The sequence below is a fragment of the Copadichromis virginalis genome, linkage group LG3, assembly GCF_057382275.1.
Source record: "Copadichromis virginalis isolate Kocher_CV1m ecotype Utaka linkage group LG3, C_Virginalis_male_GT1.1, whole genome shotgun sequence".
NCBI lineage: Eukaryota > Metazoa > Chordata > Actinopteri > Cichliformes > Cichlidae > Copadichromis > Copadichromis virginalis.
Window position 1 is genome coordinate 41,547,564 of NC_140620.1, and position 24,256 is coordinate 41,571,819.

The window sequence follows — 24,256 nt, forward strand, 5'->3', positions numbered from 1 at the left end:
TCTGGGGCTCCACGCAAGATCTCATCCCGTGGGGTCAAAATGATCATGAGAACGGTGAGCAAAGATCCCAGAACCACACGGGGGGACCTGGTGAATGACCTGCAGAGAGCTGGGACCAAAGTAACAAAGGTCACCATCAGTAACACACTACAACGGCAGGGAATCAAATCCCGCAGTGCCAGACGTGTTCTGCTGCTGAAGCCAGTGCATGTCCAGGCCCGTCTGAAGTTTGCCAGAGAGCACATGGATGATACAGCAGAGGATTGGGAGAATGTCATGTGGTCAGATGAAACCAAAGTAGAACTTTTTGGTATAAACTCAACTCGTCGTGTTTGGAGGAAGAAGAATACTGAGTTGCATCCCAAGAACACCATACCTACTGTGAAGCATGGGGGTGGAAACATCATGCTATGGGGCTGTTTTTCTGCCAAGGGGACAGGACGACTGATCCGTGTTAAGGACAGAATGAATGGGGCCATGTATCGTGAGATTTTGAGCCAAAACCTCCTTCCATCAGTGAGAACTTTGAAGATGAAACGAGGCTGGGTCTTCCAACATGACAATGATCCAAAACACACCGCCCGGGCAACAAAGGAGTGGCTCCGTAAGAAGCATTTGAAAGTCCTGGAGTGGCCTAGCCAGTCTCCAGACCTCAACCCCATAGAAAATCTGTGGCGGGAGTTGAAAGTCCGTGTTGCTCGGCGACAGCCCCAAAACATCACTGCTCTCGAGAAGATCTGCATGGAGGAATGGGCCAAAATACCAGCTACTGTGTGTGCAAACCTGGTAAAGACCTATAGTAAACGTTTGACCTCTGTTATTGCCAACAAAGGTTATGTTACAAAGTATTGAGTTGTATTTTTGTTATTGACCAAATACTTATTTTCCACCCTGATTTACGAATAAATTCTTTACAAATCCTACCATGTGGATTCATGGATTTTTTTTTCACATTCTGTCTCTCACAGTTGAAGTGTACCTCTGGTGCAAATTACTGACCTCTGTCATCATTTTAAGTGGGAGAACTTGCACAATCGGTGGCTGACTAAATACTTTTTTGCCCCACTGTATATTTATTATTTGTGATGAGGCTGCTATGATGAGAAGAAACTTGAGGAGGAGCCTCATGGAGCATGGAGGGTATGGTATATCTATAAAAAGAAGCTTCTTGAAGGTTTGTTGACTTGTCTGGGAATGCCTTAGAGGGAACATTCAAATGAGATTTTAGTCACAAGTCCAAGCTTTGAAAGAGGACAGAGTTTGTGCATTAAGGTGTTAGCTGCAGTGCAGCAATTTACATGTATCCCTTCTAATTATCTCTTGGTACTACAACATTGCCAGAAGTGTCAGTACTGCGTCAGCAACTGCAAAGTGATTGCACACTCTTTGTCTTTCTTTATAATCGGGCTGGTTTATTTATTTTGACCTGAATCAGGCTGGCAGTTTCCCCTTACGTCTGAGAGCTATGCTAAGCAAAGCTAATCAGTGCTGGTTCTAGCTGCATGTTTAATATGTAAATACAATAAAAGGTAATGTTCGTGCTGATCTCTCTTTAAGCAGTTAAGCATATTTGTTCCTAAGATACTTCCTTCTTCTACTTACTTTCCCTAAGATAAGATATCTCCCCTTGCAGGCAAACTCAATTTTAGATCTCCACATGTTAGCTACTGCATTGATGAAGCGCACAGTAACAGCACAATTACCCAAGCATGTTTTCGATGGTGGGACGAATCGCAGAACCAGGACAAAACCATGGAATAAATAGAAAAGATGTACACAGCCACCTAATGTCATTTACTGGTTTCTGTTTCCCAGTCTTCCCCTTTGATGCTAACATTGAGCCTAGCATTAGCATTTTGGGTGCTACTGCCTTGGTTTCTTGGTTGTTTAAACTAATGTTACAGAGAACAAGAATATTAATTAAAGCATCAAAGGTCAAAATAAGTAAAACTACAAGGAGAAATGTGTCATCTGTGGATGTGGATGTAGCAGTGCTAAAACTATGCTAAAACACATTTTTATCAGCTGTTAATGTTATATGTGTTGTAGCATTGTTTGATGTTAATAGCTCTCTATGTGTGGTCAGAGGCTCAACAAGTTGTAAATGCTGGCAAATAGCAGCGGTTAGTGAGTCAGTCACAGTTAAATGCTGCTTTCACCATTTCCGCCACTCTCTATTTGAGATAACCCCATGATATTCATGCTGTGTAAGCAAACAGTCCACTAAATCAAAGTGTAATAATAGGAGTAGAGAAATTGAGACACAGTGACTTTTTCTGAACGTTTATTTAAGAAAGGCTCTTGTCACACAGGCTTAGAAATTAATTCATGACTCCATGGCAACCGCCAACTGCTAGGGAAAAATGTGTATTCCCTGATCCGGCAGCAGTTCCTAGGTGAAAGGAGGAATATGGTGTTACACCGGAAAACTCTTTCAGGTTGTTTTGGTCGTTAGCAGATTGCTGCATTTGCCTGAGTGGAAACAAAACCATGAGTTCAACACAGTCTGGAAACACAGACGTTTTCCTTTAGAGTAAATGCTGCGACTTTTGAAACTTCCTGATTGCAGCGTTAAGGCTCAGCAAGTGGTTGCCGAGCGTTTGCAGACAAGTTGGAGTCTTCAATGCGAAGTGTGGGAGACTGTAGAAATTTGCTAGCAACCAACTAGAATCACAACAATCACGGGGAGCACTCTCTTTGTGACTGAGTTCACATGGTGACAACCAGCAACTTCCACCAATTGCTCACCAACCAGTGGGCTGCATCAGGAACAGCATCCAGTTTAAAGAAAATAAAAATAAATAATAATAATAAAATCCGCTAACTCAAACTACCTCCTGTGGTGACTCCTTGTGAATACGGATGCATTAGCCTGGTGATCGATGGAGATATTGCCATTGAGGGGCAAATGGTTCTAAAGTTAGGGGCATTAATGGAAGAAAAAATTCTTGGCAGCAGAAAGCAGTATGATGTCATAGAAAATGTCCTGCTGGATGTTGGATGGGGGGGTCAGTACACAGAAGGTGTGGTTTGTCCTCTTGGTACCAGTGAGGCGAGACAAAAACCATTGTCTGAATCTCACATAAAGAAAGTTGGAAGAATAAAGGCATTATCTTGTGAAAGGCCTTCTGATCTCCCAAAGTAAGGTTTTATTTTTGCTGTCGAACTGATGTGAACGGAAAAAAAACCTGCTGCTAACGACAGAACAGAAAGTTCAGACCTCGGCTGTTCTAAGAATAACTTGATAAAACCCGAAGAGCACGTGACATGAGTACAATGTTACGCAAAACGACACCCACTTTGATCTTGAGCGAAGTAACAAGCCTGACTGCACAAAAAAAAGGGATGAAAACGATTTTTTATCATGAGAGCTACAGTTTCACAAAAGTCTGCCCAGCTGTCATGTGAGATAAATCAGGTGTACCTCCTGGTAGTTCACGTTATAATGAATTGCAGCCAAGTGCACCTCACCTTTTGTTCCAAATCTGCGACATATTAATAATAATTAATCAACTTAATTATCCTCCTTTTGCAGACTCACAAACTAATGACTTTCATTAACGCTGAGGTATGCTGTTGATTAAAAATATCATCACTCCGGGTTATGGTGATAGATAAGTGATGGGTGTAATAACTTCCAGTAATATTAGATAAGCTGATGAGGACAGATGGATTGATACAGTAGATATTTGGGGGGGGGTGAATAGAGTCTAGACTGTTTAGAGAAAGCAGAGACTCATGGGAAGTATGTCGCCAACTCCCCCCAATCTGGAATCTGATATGAAGAAATCTGTCTTTGTTTGCTGTGTGCGTGTCTGCCTCGCTCTGAACATGTGCCACTCTCTGTCTGTGTATGTAGACGTGTTGTCGTATTTTCAGGACCGAGGCTGTCTATCCCTGGAAACATAAAGGACGTTTAATCACTTTGCAGAAATGTATTCTGCAAGCTACACACTGTGTCTGTAACTATCACAGCTATCGGGCTATCTTAACTGTTAACCACAGAAGCCACAAAGACCTATCATTGCATTCATGCCTCTTAGCTTACTTTATATGGTCCCATAAAGCAAAGGCAAAGCTGCCTTTCAACATATGCAAAGAGGCCCTGCTAGTCTGCCTGCAATTAGTTTCATGCTGCAGCAGTGCAACCAATTGCTGTTGCTTTTAATATAACACTCGAGCAGCTATTTGTCTTATACAGTTGTTCATTTACTAGTGCTAATGTGTTACTTGTAGCATGTGTTTTTTCTGCTTGTTGTTGAGCAAATGTGGCCATTAGGATATCTCTCAAGGTCTGCAACAGAAAGAATGTCTTCATATTCGCCGTCCTTTGTCTTTTCTTATGTGGTGAAATGTCCTTGAAGTTCACATCTTTGCCAGCACCACTTCATATTTTTCTTTTCATAAAGTGAGCATTAAAAGGCTTTTCGAGACACTAATTTAGAGTAGCGTTGCACACATTGCGGTCCCTCCAGTGACTCAGCAGGCCGTCAGTTCCTTCAGCTGGTGCCCAGTGTTACGTCAGTAAGAAGACAAATTTGCATTTCTATTGTGAAAGAAGAACATGGCAAATGTTCTCAGAGGATTTTTGTTCTCAACTGATGCAGTGAAACTGCCTTTCAGAACCAAATTCGAATCCTTTGATACGTGCAGACACAGGCAGCAACACGTGGACTACCAAGATTTTAGGTACAGTGTAAACTGTAGTTTGTAGATTTGTTACTCTTAAAATGAAATTCCACTGATTATAATTTGAATAGTCTGTGCTGTTCCATGATTCTTTCATTAATGAAACCAAATAATTGGACTGGATTCCGAAAGCTTTCCATCTCTTTTTAGATCACCCGATAATTCAGTTTCTGACGAAATACATGCAGAACTAACGACACATCAACCGGGTGCATCTGCACTTTGTAATAAGCCTAAACACATAGGAAGGAAATTTACCTAAAACTGACTTGTCCTACTGGACCTCAGTTCAGTGTTCGATTATTATTACAGAGATTATTATTACAGAGAGGATGCTGTAGGTATTAAAGGTACTGCAGTGCAGTGGTTTGAATCATATCTATCTAATAGACTTGATTTTGTTCATATAAACACACTAAGGTTAATTATGGAGTTCCACACGGTTCTATGCTAGGGCCACTTCTGTTTGCATTACATACGCTTCCCTTGTGCAGAATCATTCAAATACCCAGTTTCATCTATTCAAACCAGATGACACACACCAATTAGTTAGTCTGCAGGAATGTCTTAGACATAAAGACCTGAATGACCTCTAATTTTCTGCTTCTAAAGATTAGCGGTAATAAAAGCCGAGGGAGGTCAACAGTGATCACTGACTGTTTTAGGAGCTTTTTGAGATTAAATAGAAGAAAATACATAACATTAAACATGTTAACAACACAAAAGCCATATTAAACGCAGACTACTTTAGGCCCGGAAGTAGGATTCGTCACGTCATCACTTAACGACCGGATAACTCGAAAACGAAGCAACACAGGATTTTCAAATTGGTACAATACAGGTGCAGTTATTACTGGTGACCTCAAGGTCAAGTTCAGATTTCAGCAAAACGTGGTGGCCATGTTCCCCTGCTCAGCTGTAAGAACTACAGCCAGGGACCCTGATTCGTGTCTCGATTAATGCGCTGAGTCACACACCAGGTTTGTGTGTGAAGGTCGGATCAAGCTTCTGAATAAACACACAGCTGACGCACTTTAATCTCACGTATATTGACACAGTCAAATGCAGGAAGAGGCCATAAACATGAACATTTTATGGCCTCTGTTTCTTTTTTATTTTTTAAGTTACATGTCTACATTATCACCCTCTCTGTATCATGTCTTGTTTCTCTGTTTTTCATGCCAGTTATCCATTGTGTGTTAAGAGATGTATGACTTTGTGTTGACAAAAGAAGCGATTCGGTCACTTTACTCAAGTTAGTGGATTCGAATATATGAGCGTACATAGATACGAACCGCGCAGAAGGCTTTCAGAGAAGACTTAAAAATGATCTTTCTCCTGTGCCAGCAGGAATGCTGGGAACATTTGTAGCAGACAGCCTCTCAACAACAGACAGCTTTTATGTATTCAATGTCAAACTCACGGCGCTCCTTCAGACTCTCTCAGCACGCTACAGAGATGCGTGAAAGTGCCAGTTGATTTTTCGCGATAGATTCCCGTGTGCGCCTATACGTCTGTGTCACACGTGCACATCGTTCAAGATGTGTCATTAAATGCTTTTAGGACTTCTTCAAAGGAACGCGCAGTCGAGCGGTAATGACAACAGCTGTCTTGGTGCGAGCACACGATATTTTTTCTAGTTGTTTTAGAGACTGGGTGTGCTGTTTTATCCTTATCAAGTCAGATGTGAAGCTCATTGATTCATAATTGTGTGAAATGTCAAAACACCCTCGGCTGCTGCTCAAACATTCAGTCCTACGTGATTAGAAGTACCATTGTCTGCTGCTGCTGCTGGTGGGGCAGTTTTGTGCTTCTTGCTCCGTCGTCAGGACGCTCTGAACCTGCGGTCCATTTTATTTACCTCAGACATGTACAGACAGTTTTTCTAGAATTGCGAACAGTATATTGAGCTCCCTGCAGATTACACCTAAGCTGAAAACTCAGGAACTTTTAATTCTACAGCTCGGGCATCTTTACTATTAATTGCATAAGCTTCTCTTTATCTGTCCCTTAACTGCAGTTAACTGCATCGAGGTGCAGACGTGTCTGTTCCTGCTGTTCTTAATCTAAACTTGATTGCATGCGTAAACAAAAAGGGTGTTTTTGCTTAACATACCTGCATAAAGTTAGATGCTTCTTTTATTCATTTTTAGATTTGAATAGAACCAGTAGCTTATGTTTTTATTATGTTGGGAAATAAAGAGTTAGGTGGGGATTGCAGGATTACTTTGATATTTGGTCATACTTTGCATCACATTAAGGCTTCCTAGGACAAATATTTGTACATGGAAAGGTACATGAATAATAACATGTCATTCATGCATTGCTCAGGTCGATTTTTTATCTTTTCAGAAACAGATTAAAAGGGACAAATCATGGCGAAATATAAACTAGAAAGAAAACCAAGTGTGTGTGTTCATTTGAAGAAAACTGGTTAGTGATTTTTCCGTTCAGGACATTTTCAGAGACTGTTTTTATTAGGTCAAAGCACTTATTAAATACTTATTATACATTCATTATTATAAACAGACCTTTTCTGTGACTTGTTTCCAACTTTTTTGATGCAAAACAGGCGATACACAAAAGACGGTGGACAAAAGAAGTGCACAGTCCTTCTGTTCCGTTACAAGATTTTAGGTGTTAGTCACATACAGATAGCTTGTAAATGTGTTGTTGTGGTTCTTGATATTGCCTTAAATCTATCAAAACAACTCTACACCTTATTCAAATGAGTCTAGGAAACACTCACAGCAATTTTTAGACGTCACGTTTGCAGGTAAGCATGATAGAATAGAATAGAATTCAACTTTATTGTCATTGCACATGCACAGGTACAGGGCAACGAAATGCAGTTTGCATCCATCCAGAAGTGCTTAGTGATATAGATATATTACAATATATATTAGCAATAATATAGATATGTAAGTATATTACAGAAATGGGTCTATTATGTTATAATGTACACGGTATGAAGTATGTTGTGAATATTCTATAACTATAAGTATGTACAGGCTGTAGTGAGTACAAGCTATGTACAGGATATGAACAGGATATAAATATGAAAAACTATACAGAATATGAAATAAATAACTTTACAGAATCTGGGATATACAGCTATACAGAAATGGGAACTATGCAAGTTGTAAACAGTTGTAGGGTTAAAAATTATCGAATGTACGGAATGATTGTTTACACAGGGCTATACAGTAGTGCAGTTAAGATAAGTGAGGGTGTGGATAATTTCTACAGAGGCTATATAAAGTGCTAGTGGTTGTGAGTGGTGGTTCACTCCATGTTATTATTGTGTGTTTGAGGGTACAGTTGTCCATTGTGGGTGTGTGTATGTTCAGTCCATGAGTTAACGTGGGTCAGATGTCAGGAGGCAGAGTTCAGGAGTCTGACAGCTGTGGGGAAGAAGCTGTTCCGGTACCTGGTGGTCTTAGTCCGGAGGCTCCTGTGGCGCCTCCCAGAGGGCAGGAGGGTGAAGAGTCCATGTGATGGGTGACTGGGGTCTCTGATGATTTTCCCAGCCCTTTTCAGACACCGCTTCCTGTAGATGTCTTTTATGGCAGGAAGTGGTGCTCCGGCGATGCGCTGGGCAGTTTTCACGACCCTCTGCAATGCCTTCCGGTCCGAGGCAGAGCAGTTCCCGTACCAGACTGTTACACAGTTGGTCAGGATGCTCTCGATGGTGCAACGATAGAAGTTCACCAGGATGTCTGAGGACAGGTGGTTCTTCCTCAGAGTCCTCAAGAAGAAGAGGCGCTGGTGAGCCTTCTTGACCAGCTTGGAGCAGTTGGTCGTCCAGGTGAGATCCTCGGAGATGTGGACTCCCAGGAACTTGAAGCTGCTCACACGCTCCACAGCCGTCCCCTTAATGTGGATGGGTGGATGTGGGTCAGCATTCCTCCTGTAGTCCACGATGAGCTCCTTGGTCTTCTCAGTGTTAAGCAGCAGGTTGTTTGTGTCGCACCACTCAGCCAGACGATCCACCTCCTCCCTGTAGGCGGCCTCATCGTTGTCACTGATGAGGCCAATCACCGTGGTGTCATCCGCAAACTTAATGATGGTGTTGGAACCATCAGCAGGTCTGCAGTCGTGGGTGAAGAGGGAGTAGAGGAAAGGGCTCATCACACAGCCTTGTGGTACACCGGTGTTCATTGTGATGGTAGATGTCCGGCTGGATAACCGCTGCTCATGTTGGGGGCGGTTGGTCAGGAAGTCCAGTAACCATTTGCAGATGAGGGAACTGATGCCCAGGTCTGTCAGTTTCCTGATGAGTTGTGAGGGGTGGATTGTATTGAATGCTGAACTGAAGTCTATAAACAGCATTCTGGCGTAGGTGCAATAGGACCGAGCTTTGCTGTGTGATATAAAAGGCTAATTACCTATCAGAAACAACGAGGTTTGAATTAGATGGCAGATCAGGTTTTACATCAATGCCAAGGCCACACACACATACAAATATTGTTCCAAGATGAGTGCTTTGAGGTGTTTTGTAGTCAGCCATGATCCTTGTTGATGCCACCGGTGTTCTGGCAATTCTTTGTGGGTTTGTTTGCTACAGCTCATACTCCACAGGGGCATTTTTTAGTTTTAGTCTACCAAAGGAGGACAGCTGGAAGCTGAAAGCACACACACAGGTGGAAGTGGCGCCTCTGCCATGGGTCTGTTTCTCCTTTCAAAGTCCTTAAAAGGAAGAAAGCTGAGCAAAAACAAAGTGTGTGTGTGTGATCCAAATCCAGACTTTTAGGCAAAGCCAACTCTCTGCGGCTCCCTCTGTCAAAACCACACATGGACATACAAAGACAAGCACAGCCATCTGCATCCCCCCTGGAGATCTTAGTGAAAAACACTTGTTTTAAAATGTTCTCTGCAAAAAACCTACAAATACATCCATCAGGATGATTCTGAAAATCTGTTGAAACTCACTTGTCTTTCTCTCTCTTTTCCTAGTTCATAATAGAAGATATGAAGCAGCAGCAAACCAACAAACACAGCAACCTGCACCGTGAAGACCAGCACATCACTGTGGAGGAGCTGTGGAGGGGCTGGAAAACCTCTGAAGGTAAAAAGCAAGCAGGTCGACTGAATTAATGTCATTAAAAACACAAAAATCTGCATAACTGTCCCGCATGAGATGGTTGGTACTTTGACACATGTAGGGAGGCTTGCTATAAGTGATACCTGTACTATAATTATAGTGGAGATAACAGGGAGTGAGCAGTTAAACAAGGAAGCACTTAAAAAAACAAACAACCTATTTATCGGGAAGACGATATATACCAGTTTCCTGCAGGGAAACAGGAAGACAGCCGGGGGGGCAATCCCTAAAGTGTCTGTTTTTATAGCACTCAACAGTAGTCGTGCATGTTCACTCCTGGAGCTTCCTGTTTCAGAAATTCATTTAAATTCAATTCAGTTTAATGATATAGTGCCAAATCACAACAACAGAGAAAGCCCTAACAATCACATGACAACTGAGCAACATTTGGCGACAGTGGGAAGGAAAAACTCCCTTTAACAGGAAGGACTTGCTGCAGAACCAGGATCAGGGAAGGGCAGCCATCTGCCATCGTTGTGGATGAGGGGAGGGGGACAGGATAAAACACATCTATATTTATCCTTTATGTTTAATAAAAGCCTTATGCAAAGATTTTTTTAATCTCGAACCGAGTCTTGAAAAAGAAAGAAATTAAAAATATGCTGAAAGTAGATGACGGTGTACATAGGAATGAACTCCTCATCCCATGATGCATTGCAAATCGCAGATTCCACAGCAGCCTTCTTGGATTTAATCATTCTCATTTTTATGTATTGTATAATAACAGTTTTGAATACATGCTGTAGTTTGTGACGTCTGAAGTTTCAAGCTCACTAAGCAATCTGATGCTTGTGGGTTTAGTCGACAGTGACCTCCACCAGTTGGAGAAGTTGCTGTTTCAGTTTAGGAATGTGAGCAGTGTGGTTACGAATAAACCATGTTTTTGTTACAACATACTGTTGTTTCACAGCGTCGTAGCTAATACTCATAATCAAAACCGCTACGGAGAATGAAATGCTACTTCTACTATAGCAGCGCTGGTGCTTTATTTGGTAATATAATAATACCCAGAACCTTCTTCTTTTGAGATGACTGCGCTAAAGTGACCTTAAACAACTTCATGATTCTCTGAGACGTCAGACGGACTTCTGCAAAAAGCCAGGACTGAAGGAGCGAACAAACATCTACTGACATTTACTCAAAGAAAACAAAGCGTGAGCTTTTACTCACTCTGCAGAACGTAGAGAAAGTGAAATGAGAGTTTAAGCAAACGCACTTCCATTCAAGAAACCCAGCTGAAATTCTGAGTCGTTTCAGTCATCCTTTATTTGTAATATTGTAATTATCAGGTTCTCAGGGGCAGTAGAAAAAAGTAACGATTTGCCTGATGAAATGTCCTTGTAAATGGCAAAGTGAAGCTGTGTTTACGCCACTGTGTCTCATCTCCTCTCTAATTCCTTTTTTATAACCCGTGACATATGTGGCTTATCTGCAACCACAGTCTGTCTTCCTCAGCTTGTTTGTGCCTGTTTGTTTATCACGCTGATGTATCTGTGCAGCTAACTGGGTTTTAGAACAAGTTCTTCACATGCACTCATGTTTGAAGCAAAAAATAAACTTCCTAGATTTATGTTGTTTGAATGCTTCATGGGTCTTGGTAAAATAAAATGTAGGTAAAGCCTGAAGCTTGGTGTCTTATCCTGAATCATTTTTCCCACCGTTACATCTCTTCATTTAGTCACCACAAACTTAGTGTGTGTCCCAACATAACTCTGGGACTGGCTGCGGCCCAGAAAGTAGAGCCTCCTCCAGTCTGCATTTTGAGGTGTCCCAGGGAAAGGACACCGAACCCTAAAAAGTGCTGTAATCGCACTTCGAGTGCTCAATAAGAGTGGAAAGCTGTGCATTATAAATGCCAGTGTGTTTACCGTAACAGCAAAATGATGCAACGGCAATTAATCTCAACCTGGTAATGAAACATATACTCATTTACCCGTCACACAGGGAGGGTTTGTGTGCAACGAGTGCTTTTAACTTTGATGCTTAAACCTGCTTAAGACTGAGAGTGCTGTCGTGCTTTGGGGAATTTTGGAGGAATGCAGAGGAGCAGATAACGAGCAGTAAATCATCTTAGTTACTGATCTGTGTGTGTGTGCTTTCAAAGATAACAAAAACATCTTCATTTTTCTCCTCCCCTCTTTGTTTTTATCAGTCCACAACTGGACCACAGAGGACACGGTGTGGTGGCTGAAGGAGTCGGTGGAGCTACCGCAGTATGAGAAGAACTTCCGGGACTTCCGGATCACGGGGAACACTTTACCTCGGTCAGTACCGCACGACTCAATCGAACGTACCAGCTCTGCTTTTTCTCTTTTCCTGGGGCAACAACATAATGACACAACATCTGTGGGAATTTGCAGTGTGACACATGTAAATGGAGTCTTTTCTTTTGTCATTTGCTTCTATTGAACACACTGTTTGTGCTACAGCATCTGAAAGCAGCCTTAGCTTTCATTAGTCTGTTCAATGCTGCCCACTGCTGGTTGTAAAAGGCAACACAGCCAATAATAGCACAACTTAAGAGCCCTTCTTTTGCTCTTGCATGAGAAAACTTTCCAAGGCTTGTAGGTTTTTTCTTTTCCAAGACAGGTCATGAAGTCAAACATGCAGCAGTACCCAAAGATCTATGAATGCTCTTGAACTCAGAGTGATGTCCCTGACTTCTCACGATCTGCTGTGAACCTAATCGTAGGTCGGTGGCTCAGTCTTTTAAAAGCGCTCCCAGGATATTAAAAATTCCCGCACGCAGCGCAGTGAAGATGAAATTTAATGAGCGTCGACATTACAGAAAAATATTCAGATGGACTGTGACTCACTGCACTCTGTATTTACGGCATGAGTAGACTGGAGGATGGTGGGTGGCAGGTTATTGAAGAGCTTCATGTTACGCCACAGAGCTTATAGGAGCTGACTCATGAAGTGATGTCACAGCGAGAGGGGTAGGGTTTCATCAGCCTGCCATGTTGTCTGCGCCGATTAAGACGGTGGTGGCGGCGGTGGTGTGAAGAAGGCGTCCTGGGAGACGTCGGTGTAGAGAAGGATTGAACTCTTTTTCTGTCACCACGTCGAGTGTGTTTGAGCTGAGAGTGTATCACTAACTCTGTTACACTCACAGGCTGCCTAAGAGATGCAAGTCACAAACTGGTTTCAGCGTTTTGGTTGCAAACATGTTGGTTTTTATGGAGCTAATGCTAGCTAGCTTTGTTAGTAATCTATAATCCATAAACTATAAGTAACGACAAATTAAACACACCATTATACAAGTCAGATAAATGCATTAAATGTTCCACCCAAACAGCTGCCCCCTGCCTGAGCCTGCCTCTGATGGAGGTTTCCTCCTGTTAAAATGGAGTTTTTCCTCCCCACTGTCGCCAAGTGCTGTATGGGGTATCGACTCATTGTTGGGGGTTTGGTTCTAATATTGTAGGGTCTTTACCTTAGTTTAAAGCACCTTTCAGTTCAGTTGAGTTTTTCTTATTTAGCTCCACATTCATGACAACAGCTGTCTCGAAGCACTTCATATATTAAAAAGAAATCCAAACAGTCAGATGCAGCACTTGGCGACAGTGGGAAGGAAAAACTCCATTTTTACAGGAAGGAAACTCTGATACAGCAAGTATCAAAAAAGAGGTGAGGGGAGGGGCCCAAAGACACACTGCGACAGAGAGAGGCAGGGTTTAATAATTACAAGACGACCTTTAAGGTAACTGTTGTTGCGAAATGGAACTGAACCCTAACAGGCACCAGTAGTACAAACACAGATGTTGATTAGCTGCACATGCCCGTGTCAGCCCACCTGTCAATCGAAGCTATTTCTAACTCCAGTATCCAGATAAATTCAAACAAAAAGTTATAGACATAAAGGGAGGAAGCTATCTATGGAGGTCAAGGCTGTCTTGTTTATCTGGCTGTAAATATGCTTTTTAACATGGGGGTCTTATGGGGAAAGAAGCTGGGCTAAGTGGCCAATAGATAAACTGCAGTTTTTTGCTGTTTTCGTGTTGTGTCTTCTCGTCTAGTGTGATGTTACTTAGCTGAGTCGTTGTTAGGAGCTGCTGTTGTAATGGGTAACGTTTGTGTTGTTAGGATGAGGTCATGTGAACTCAGAGTCATTGTAGTTTGTATTGATTTTATTTCATTTTTAATGTTTCTCTTCAGCTCAGTGTGGCTTTGGCTGTTCCTGTTGTTTAAAGCTGCTTGTGTAAGGTTTAGTTTTTATGCAGAGTGTGTTTGTGTGATGTTTAAGAACTGCAATGCAAACACAACTTCACACTCATGTGAACGCCCCGGTCTCAATAAACATGTGCATCACGTGTCCCTCTGATTGTATCGTTAATGTTGTGCAGATAACAAATTGACAAAGACTAAAACAAACAGCAATTCTTGTATGATGTTTAAAATGTGTTTTTTGCCACATCTAGTTTTAGTTCACTTTGAAAACTTTGTTTAGCATTCAGTCCTGTGTTTTCTTCTCCCCCGTTTTAGAATAGCGGCAAATGAACCGTCGTTTATGTCGATGCAGCTGAAGATATTAGACCAGCGGCATAAACAAAAACTAAACCTAAAGGCGCTCGATGCAGTGCTGTTCGGCCCCCCGCTACGTAAGTATAAAGCCGCGTGTCATCACACTTCATGAATATCAGTGGAAAATGAGCTTAAAGAAAATGTATGAATGCATGAATCCATCACTCTTTCTCCTGCTCGTCCTTCCCCGCACAGGTCCGCAACATAATTGGATGAAAGACTTCGTCCTGATGGTGTCCATTGTGATTGGTGTCGGGGGCTGCTGGTTTGCTTACGTGCAGAACAAGTCCAGCAAGGTGCACATCTCACAGATGATGAAGGATCTGGAGAGCTTGCAACATGCTGAGCAAAGCTTGTTAGACCTGCAGAGTCGGTAAGAGAGGGACGTGTATTAGACTTAGATGAAACACTGATTTAATGGTCACGTGCTGCCGCTCTCCTTTCACAGAGAACAGCAGCACGGTGGTGCAGCAGTTAGCAGTGACACCGCTGTGGGCTGAGGCATGTTCTTCTATCTGTCCTGGCTTTGTATCACTTAAAGACTTGTTATCACTTGTTTTCATCATGCAATGACTTCAATACAACAACGATGTCACCTTAGTTGAACACCTTAACTATACCTTTAACTAATTAAAGCCTGAACCATGAAACAATTTTCAGAAAATCAGAGAGAAACATGAAGATGTACTTAATTCTTTGTCATCTAGAGCGGGTGAAATCCAAACTTTGTTTTTAAATCATGTAAAACTTAAACCGCTTACAGCAGCTATTCCCACAGGCAAGAGTGCTACGGCCCACTTAAAAACCAGAAAACCCCACGGAGAGCAGCCAAACTTCACTCTAATCAAAATACAGAAGAAAGTGATAAGTGATTTTATTCCAAAAACATAAACAACACAGGCTCTTGGCTATAAATTCCTAATGGTACCAAGTAATAGGCAAAGTTTTTTAAGGTCACCTGCTGCTGGGACACAAACTTCAATAGAAATCAGTCAATTTAGGTCCGAATAACGAGTAATATCACAAACTAACCACCTCCTGTTACCAGTTTTAATCCACTTTTTATATAAATAAATATTTTAAATATAGTGGATTTCTGTTATTACTTTGGCACACCTGCAGTACCAATGCGGTCCACCGTTGGGCTCCAGCTCACACTTTGGAATTCATTGCCCTACAGTACTTATAAAGTCCTTCTAAGCATACAAATACCCCTATTTCTTCTTCTTCAGTTGGCTGTGTTCTAACCTTCCATCCCAACCACACGAACCCTCTGCATCCCCTCCGTCACCACATCCACGACTTTCCTCTGTTCCCGTGTTCCCATGTTTCCGCCTCACCGTGTATCCTTCCCGTCCTCTTCCAGGCTCGAAAAGGCTCAAGAAGAGAACCGGACAGTTGCTGTGGAGAAGCAGAACCTTGAGCTGAAAATGAGGGATGAGATTGACGGGGCTAAGAAGGAGGCTCACAGGCTCCGAGAGCTGCGAGAGGGCGCCGAATGTGAGCTGAGCCGGCTCAAATATGCCGAGGAGGAGCTCGTACAGGTACGGCTCGTTGCCCCGGAGTCCTGCTCGCAAACAGATTTATTGTTAGTCAGAGTGAGGGAAACACAACCATAAAACTGCTCCTATTGGCTGTTGGCTACAATGTAATTTCAGATTCTATGGCGCCATAAGGAATATCCAGTGTATTCACATATACAACAGTCACATTTATTATCATTATGTAAATACTGAATTGTATATTCGATTCAGAGCATGAAATAAAGGGATAGAGGTGAAAATCTGGGACATCGCAATATGCGGATGTAAATGTATTCATTACTGTGGCGCAAACAACTTGAAATGAAAGGATTAATTTCATATTTTCCGCATTAAATTTTCATTTCTTCCATAAAACACCTACTTTGCATATCCTCGAGATTGCCTCATTTCCCCTCACATGGAAATACAGCACCGATATATCTCTCTGTAATGAGTTCTCTCCGTGCAGGCGAGCCAGGATTGGGCTCATTTACACACGGCGAACGCAGGACTTAAACAGTAAATGGAGTTCATTTGAAATTCGCTGAACGCTAACCTTCGCTTACTGATGCGTTTGATCGATATCCTGTGGGAAAGGGTGCTTTCTTGTTTGTTTTGTTTTTTGGCAGCGAATCTGATTGGCCTCTCGCGTATCGCGCTCTTCCCCGTGTAGGTACGGAAAGCTCTGAAGCGAGCGGAGAAGGAGATGCAGTCGGAGCGCTCGGTGCCCGAAGCTCTTCAGAAGTGGCTCCAGCTCACGCACGAAGTGGAAGTTCAATACTACAACATCAAGAAGCAGAGCGCCGAAAATCAGCTGTGCGTCGCCAAAGACGAGGTAACCGGCTAACTTTTGATAGGTTATTGCCAAGGCTCAAAAGATTACACGAGAAGGACACGAGGTGCTGGACAGAGAGCAGAAGCTGCTGCTGTGAGGATGTGACCACTAAGCTCTCCAAAGGTTACGTGCTGTGATTTGGCATGATATCACACATCTCATGAAGTGTTAACGTTTGGAAATTACTAAAAGATCAGCACTGGCAGAGATTTTAAAACATTAAAAGAAGGTCTTGCTGCCTGTTTGGATTACTTAAAGGAATGATGTTGGGGAGAAAAAGCCATTTATATTATGGAACTGCAAATCTGACTGAGCAGGACACACTACTACTACTACTAAACTACTACCATTACACCAGGGGACTTTTGTATATCTCTTTATTACAGTGGCCCTGAGAGTTCAAATAGAAAGCACCAGCAATCAGAAAAAGCTAAAGGGGAAAAAAACGTGAAAGAAAACGTGTTTTTGGGGCGACGACAACCTGACGGACCAGCTGAGGAAGTGACAAGCTAACAGTAAACAGCTAATAGCAAACATGTATCTACAGTATTATATAAATCATGTGATTGAAGCGCATGCTAGCCCACAACAACACTAATGAATCCTCTGCTTCTTTTAAGCGTGTCTCAGTGCGATATGTCACATTCTGGTTTCTGTCAGTTCTACAGCTGATCCATCAAGTCACTGTGTCCCCAGAAACGCTTGCTAGCTATTTGCTTGTGGGTTTTTTGAGCTGCAGTGCATTTGACCTCTCAGGGCCACCGTACTTCATCTCAAGCACTGAAGTCTCAGCAGTGCGTTGCATCCTAGCAGGCGCGTAACTACTCTGTGATGTTTTGCCTGGTAAATAGTGAAGAAATAGGACCAAATGATTCAGCACGTTTTTCTTTGTCACCTGCGTCTGGCAGAAGCTCATAATGGACTGGAGCTGAAGATCCTCTCCATTAGATGCAAATAGACATCAGTGAATGAGTTTACATCAGCTACATTAATCTGGCTTACAGCAGAGAAAGATTTAGTGCAGTGATCAGCCTTTTTAGGTAAAGATGCTGTGTGTTTTTTTTGTTGTTGTTTCCACTCAATTTAACAAAAACTTGGGAGGGAGTTTATGTTCTATCATATTAGCTTCTCTTAATCGGCTTCCTGCTCTTTTTTCAGCTGCTTCCTTTAGCTTGTCTCATCCTATCCCCAACATCCTCCTCTGTCACAGCATCTCTCCTTCATTACATCCAGGAATCTCTTCTGTGGTCCGTTTTTGTCCATTTTATCCACTATCCCTGCGCTGCACATGTCCAAACCATCCCAGCCTTGCTTCTTTAACTTTACCTCCTCTGACTCACTGCTAAGAACAGAATTTGATGTAAATGTCATCTTTTTTTCTTTCTCACATGTCTGGGGTGTGTATTTACATCACATGGTGTATAAAGTCCTTTGAGATGATGGTTGTTCTGAACTATCAATATTAAAAAGAAAATTCAGCTTATGTGAAGCTGAAATTCCAGCCAAAGTAACTCTATGTTTTCCCCATTTCAGGCAGAGAAAATAAAAAAGAAGAGAGGTTCTGTGTTTGGGACTCTTCACGTAGCCCACAGCTCGTCACTGGATGAGGTGGACCACAAGATACTAGAAGCAAAGTAAGAAAGACAGACTCTAATGTGCAGATTACAATAAGAAATATCACCTGATATAGATTTATAAGGAGGCATTTATAACAGAGGTGCTGCACGCTTCATGACGTGATCATAAAGGTAATTCAACAGCTAAAAGTAAACACGGGAAGAGAGGATTTGTTTCAGCCAGGTGTGATCTGGCAGTCAGGAGTACAGACAGTCGGTGAGGCTTTCCGTGCCTTTTTACACCAACGACGACTTTATCCTTGGCAGCTTTGCTTTGTGTGGGGATTAAATACTTTTGTTTGAGCCATCAGAGCGCTCAATGCATTTAAGAAAAACAGCTCTACAGTGTCGAGTTCTTGCCTGCTTGTGTGTTTTTTGCTCGTTTTGTCTTTTTTACCACATAAAGCTTTTACGTTCATGGGTCGATAAACACAATGAGATGTATTTAATATATTCAGAGCTCTTGGAGAAGCTAGGTAGCGCCACTGAGGTAAACAATTCATCTGTGTTCAAAAGAGGAAGATCAAGCGTGAGAACAGAGCGAAAGTGTTAGACACAAGTTTAAATCCGTAAACCCTGATGGATCAAAGCAAAGTTGGCATCTTACTGAGTCTGACTGGGGAATGTTGATCGGTAATCTGAAGCAGAATAAGCTCAGTGTTTGCATGCTTTTCTAATTTAACTGAGTCTGATTTATTCATTCGTTCGTCTTCATATTAGGAAAGCCCTGTCGGAGGTAACGGCGTGCCTGAGGGAGCGGCTCCACCGCTGGCAGCAGATCGAGAAGCTCTGCGGCTTCCCTGTGGTCAATAATTCGGGTCTGCCGAGCCTGACCGCCAGCCTTTACTCAGACCACAGCTGGGTGGTGATGCCGCGAGTCTCGGTTCCGCCCTACCCCATCGCGGGAGGAGTGGACGACCTGGACGAGGACACGCCTCCCATCATTCCACAGTTCACAGGTGAGCGAGGCGGCAGAGCGCGCCGACGCTTTGTAGCCGCAAAAGTGGCACGGCATAAATATTGACGTCTCCGTTTGCCTCTCCTCGTTCGTCCTCCAGGGACTACGCTGATTCGGCCCGCACTGACACGCAACAGCAGCATGTGCCGTTCCCGCCGGAGCCTGCTGAGCTCCCCGCAGTCCTCGCTGATGTCTGCAGACCCAGACCTGCTGTCCATGGCGAGCTCGTCCCTCTCCTATCGCCCCGAGGCGGACGACGACGTTATCATGTTCAACTCTGAGCGAAGGGGGTATGTGTGGCGATGTGTTTGTGTGTGTGTAGTTTTTAGTTTGCAAAAGGACTCAAAAGAGAAACATTTTACAAACTTTCTTCATTCATTTTTAGCTCCTAAGAATAGGATTTCACGCGCTAAAGTTTCAAATACATACATTTCCTTCTGCTGTTAGTTGCCGTAGCACCTCTTTTCCGACCTCTGTTCAGCACCTCATTAAAATACCCCAGCTGCCCTGATCAGTCAGCGGGTCTAGCAAAATCTAGTTTGGTTATGTAACAACATCACAGCATTCAGCCCTTTGTTTGAACCACGGACAGACCAAGAGCAAAGGAGCGGCTCGGCCTCGCTGAAGTTTTCAGTGAAACTCGAGACATTTTCAGGATTATTTGTCTGTCAGCAAAATAACTCAGAACCTGTCCAGCTGCATTTAGAGAGACTTGATGGTAGAGGCTGAGCCTGACTGAAGGAAGAATACTTTACAGGAGTTTTAAACTTCTGTGTCAAATCTACGCTCTAGTTAGGTCGTAACCTAACACCTCTCACGTCCACCTGTTCAGTACTTGAGATTCCTCCTGTGGACTTTTGGCTGCTTTTGACCGGAGCGTTTGAATTTATCAGTGAGAGAATAACAATCATCACATTAATATAAGGAAAAACAATCATACTGTCAAATATAAAGACTCTCATATATTTGCTGAAACTATAGGAATGTACCAAAGAGGTAAACTTGAGGGGCAAGCATGAATGCTGGCAACAGTGTCGGCTACTTTCCTTCAGTTAGCCTCCACAAAGATTCACCACAGAAGTCAAAATGAGCCGTCAAACGTCGGTGGGATACAGAAAAGTTTGTTTGAACTGCAGATTATGTCCATAGACCTGGAAATGCTGAAATTGCTATTTTTTTGGTTCCAAATAGTGTTTAAAGTCTTAAAAGTTGCTGTTATTGTTTGTTTTGTTTTATAATTCAGAGCTCTCCCGTGGATATACAAGCCACATTAGCTGTGCAACATGCGAGCACCAGTGATTTTAGTAATGGATTTGGAGGGCAGCCAGAAGCACAACATTTGCTCTGTGTTCTCTGAGGCGGATACAGAGTTAGCAGTAGGGGCTCCAAAGAGCAAGTAACTGTGGCAGACTGTGAGGTACCGCCTTGTTTTATTTTATCAGGGCGTGCATGCTAGGTGCATGTGCTACGTAGTGATGCCGGTAGGTCACAGGACAAAAGCCTGGACTTCAAAATAAAGTGTTACAGGGAGTTCAAGTTCTATGTTTCCTGTGAGAGAGAATAAATCCCAGATGAGGACTGTGGAATTGTAACATCAAGGAAAGGAAATAATACACCAACATGTGATATCCCAGCAGACATTTCTACGCTGAATAACCGTCCTCAACATTTAGTTACGGCTGAAAAATGGTTCCAAAAGTTGAACTTGTGTCACAGACGTGGAGTCGAGGTACGTCTTAAACGGTGGCTGGACATCCCAGATAGAGACGGGCTGTGTTCAATAAATATTTTCTCTTATCTCTAACTGATAAAAGAATTAATAAAAAATAACAAGAAGGAAAAAAGTCACAACTCTTTAGTGACTCACTCTGACATTGTGGGTGCAGCATGTCTGTACAACCTCTTTCCCAGTAACACCAACTCGGCTCACCTGACTTGTCTTTTAGGGGTTTCCATTAGGTGGTAGTAGCTGGGAGCCAATAATCTGATTTATATTTCTCACTTTGTCAGAGACAGTTTGTAAGAGACCCGACCTTCACTCTGCACTCAAACAACGTCGACATCCGTCTGCGGTTCGGTTCTTGGGGTCTGAAACCCCCGACACCACCTGCTGTGGTGGTGACGGGGAGTTTCTATCATGTGCTGGGATGTTCACTTTAAATCTGGCAATAAATATTTGTCATTAGGAAAATGCAAAAATGCAAATAAAAGCGTCTGATCCAGGATCACAGAATGTTCTCAGGAGCGCCTTTCCTCAGATGATTTTAGCATCGCTGGAAGACGAGAGAGTGGATATTTAAGGCGATTCAGTGCCGTGTCGTCCGGTCGTAGAGCAGAGACAAAGACAATGAGTCCATCAGGTGATCAGGCAGCAGAGAGGGGAAGTGACTGAACATGGATGCAGGCGCATTTAGAGAAAGGCTAACTTTAAAATAGCACACATAGAAGATGTTTTTCAGTGTTGTTTATCAGTCTGTGACCAGCCTTGTCTGCTCTCCTTTAATAGGGAGGCGTCTCAGGAGGGCAGCTCCGACACAGACTCTCTGAGCTCAGTGGGCCGCAAGTCGCTGCACAACCCCTGCTCAGCGGCCTCGGAGATCCCCTACCGCAAGATCTCCCGCGAGGAGCTGCTGCTGTTCACCCAGACCGCAGAGCGCCCTGCATCCACCACCTCCACCACCCACACCAGCAGCAGCAGCAGCAGTCTCAGGGACACGCCTCCTCCTCTGCCTCCCACCCCGGCCACCACACCTTCAGGCCCGCCCTCCACCTCACCTTCCCCGGCCTTGGAGCACCATCAGTTTGCACAAAGAGGCTCGCCCGACCTCACCCGCATCGTACCCGAGTCCCAGAGCGGACCTCTGGGGAACGTCACCTCTCCGACGGGCAAGGGCATGTACAACGGCATCCTGGAGAAGTCCTACAGCTTCGGCCAGCTGCCGGCAAGCATGCTGCCTAATGTGGGGCGCCACCCGTCTCTTACCTCCCTGGACTCGGAGGGCCGGAGTCTGGGAAGGGATTACAAGCTCCAGAGCACGTCCTCCCAGGACTCCTGCGACAACGGAGAGAAAATCAGGCGCACGTCCTCTAAAATCAAAAACATATTTAAAAAGAAAAAATAAAACTTGAGTGTGTCTGTGTGTGTGTGAGTGAGAGAGAAAATCAAATCTTAAAAAGTTGTTTTAGCCCTAATATTAAAACAATGGACGTCACTGTAAGCTAAAACATTTCATTTTCTCTCTTAAGTTCTTCTTTTCGTCATCAAAGATGGAATGTAGCTCAGCCTGGGTGCCTTTAAACGCCTCCCCAGGCTGATAGCCTTATTTTTCAACAATGCTTTTTTATTTAGTCACTCACAGGGAAACCTGCAAAAGGTCAAGTCAGCGAAAAGGTCAAAGGTCATACTTGTTCACTGTCTTCTCTTAATTTTATCCCGAGTTTGAACCAAAAAGCCACTCATGTCAAAGGATGTAAAAGGTGCAGTCTGTGTATGTTTAGTGTTTCACTGTCGACGTTGAGCACAGAGGGAGAGAGAAGGGAGGGGGGGCTCGCTGTTCCTACCGGGACGCTCGCTTTCAGTGGCGACAGCGGCACACGAGCAAAGCCCGGAAAAAACAAAAGGTTGTGCAAACCATATTTCGTCCGATTCCTTTCTCACGCGCCCCGACTTACTTCTTTCCGATCAAATGATGAAATTGCATCTTGCAAAGTGTTCGAATCCTAAACGTGTACTTGACTAATTTCCTTTGATGGGGGGAAAAAACAAAAAAAATCCTGCTAAAAGTTTGTTGCACTACTGCTTTCCTGCTGTTCTTGGAAACAGCCGCTGCTCGCGGAGGACATTTGGAAATCAACACAGAGATGAGAAGAATGCACGGGCAGCTGCACTGAGGATGCAAGCGCATAATGCCAGAGCCAAAATTATGTGATCGGTCCCAGTGCCACTGTTTATGCTCGTCTCCGTATATAAATATATATATATCCGTACTTTGTTTTCACTTTATTATGTTCTTACAAATATTTTTAAGTGGATTAACGGTGGCGATGATTTGATCTTAATGAATATGCAGACTTAACTCACACCAGTCACTTTCCCTGTACTCTAGCCTCCCCGTTATTACTTGATTACCTGCTTCCTGTAGCCATAAATAAACGTTAAACGTACATTTCTGTTTCCAAACTTCTAGATTTTTGGTCAGATTGGCTTTAAACATTCATGCTGTATTTAAAGATGCACAAGACAGTCGCTATCAGCGTTCACAGACACTACACAGCGATGATCATCTGTTCAGGAGAACAAAAACAACGATAAAATAAGAGACTTTCTGATCTGGATCTGATCAGTACACCAGTCCCCGCCTCTCTCTCCCCACTACCCCCAACCGCCACCACCACACACTAAGCTCGAAGGTGACCCACGCAATACGGTCCCGCTCCTCACCTCTGGGCCCGCAACCGAGCGCACTGATGTCAAAGAGCTCCTGCTTCACACTGTGATTTCTGGCTTCTTCCCCTTCATCCCGGACCTGGCTGTCACTGCTGCAACTCCACTCGACCGGGCGCGTGCCTGCAAACGTGATGGGGTGGGTGTGGAGGAGGGCGATGCCACGCATGAGGTTGCGTCTCGAGTGTCAGCACGGCACAGTGAAGCGAGTGTTTTTAAATAAATATATGTTTGGAAGCTTGTGGACGAGGCAGCACACGATGAAGGAAGACAGGCCTGCGAGACGAGGAGGACACGAATGTTTACGAGACATTAGTTGTTTTTTTTTGTTTTTTTGGAGAACATTTTCTGTGTGAATATTTGTATACGGTAGAAGAATTAATAAATAAATAAAAAAAATGGAGGCATCGGAGATGTTTCAGTGTCATGTTTGCAGCAGCGTTTCATGTCTCCCCTCACCCCCAATCGGATGTGGCAGATGGCTGCCCCTCCTTGTGCCTGGTTCTGCCAGAGGTTCCTTCCTGTTAAAAGGGAGTTTTTCTTTCCCACTGTCGCCAAAGTGC

At 43.4% G+C, this 24,256-nt stretch overlaps 1 protein-coding gene across 1 annotated transcript in view; it reads left to right on the forward strand.

Moving 5' to 3' along the window:
* Positions 1 to 24,105, forward strand: part of stim2b (stromal interaction molecule 2b) — a 58,687-nt gene extending 34,582 nt beyond the window's left edge. The window contains exons 3-12 of the mRNA XM_085451168.1: positions 9,646 to 9,757; positions 11,946 to 12,057; positions 14,279 to 14,394; positions 14,513 to 14,690; positions 15,684 to 15,861; positions 16,514 to 16,675; positions 18,209 to 18,309; positions 19,012 to 19,250; positions 19,350 to 19,539; positions 21,756 to 24,105. Coding sequence (XP_085307294.1) covers positions 9,646 to 9,757; positions 11,946 to 12,057; positions 14,279 to 14,394; positions 14,513 to 14,690; positions 15,684 to 15,861; positions 16,514 to 16,675; positions 18,209 to 18,309; positions 19,012 to 19,250; positions 19,350 to 19,539; positions 21,756 to 22,371 — 2,004 coding nt within the window. The 3' untranslated portion in view covers positions 22,372 to 24,105. The remainder of the gene's footprint in view (positions 1 to 9,645; positions 9,758 to 11,945; positions 12,058 to 14,278; positions 14,395 to 14,512; positions 14,691 to 15,683; positions 15,862 to 16,513; positions 16,676 to 18,208; positions 18,310 to 19,011; positions 19,251 to 19,349; positions 19,540 to 21,755) is intronic.
* The last annotated feature ends 151 nt before the right edge of the window (positions 24,106 to 24,256 follow it).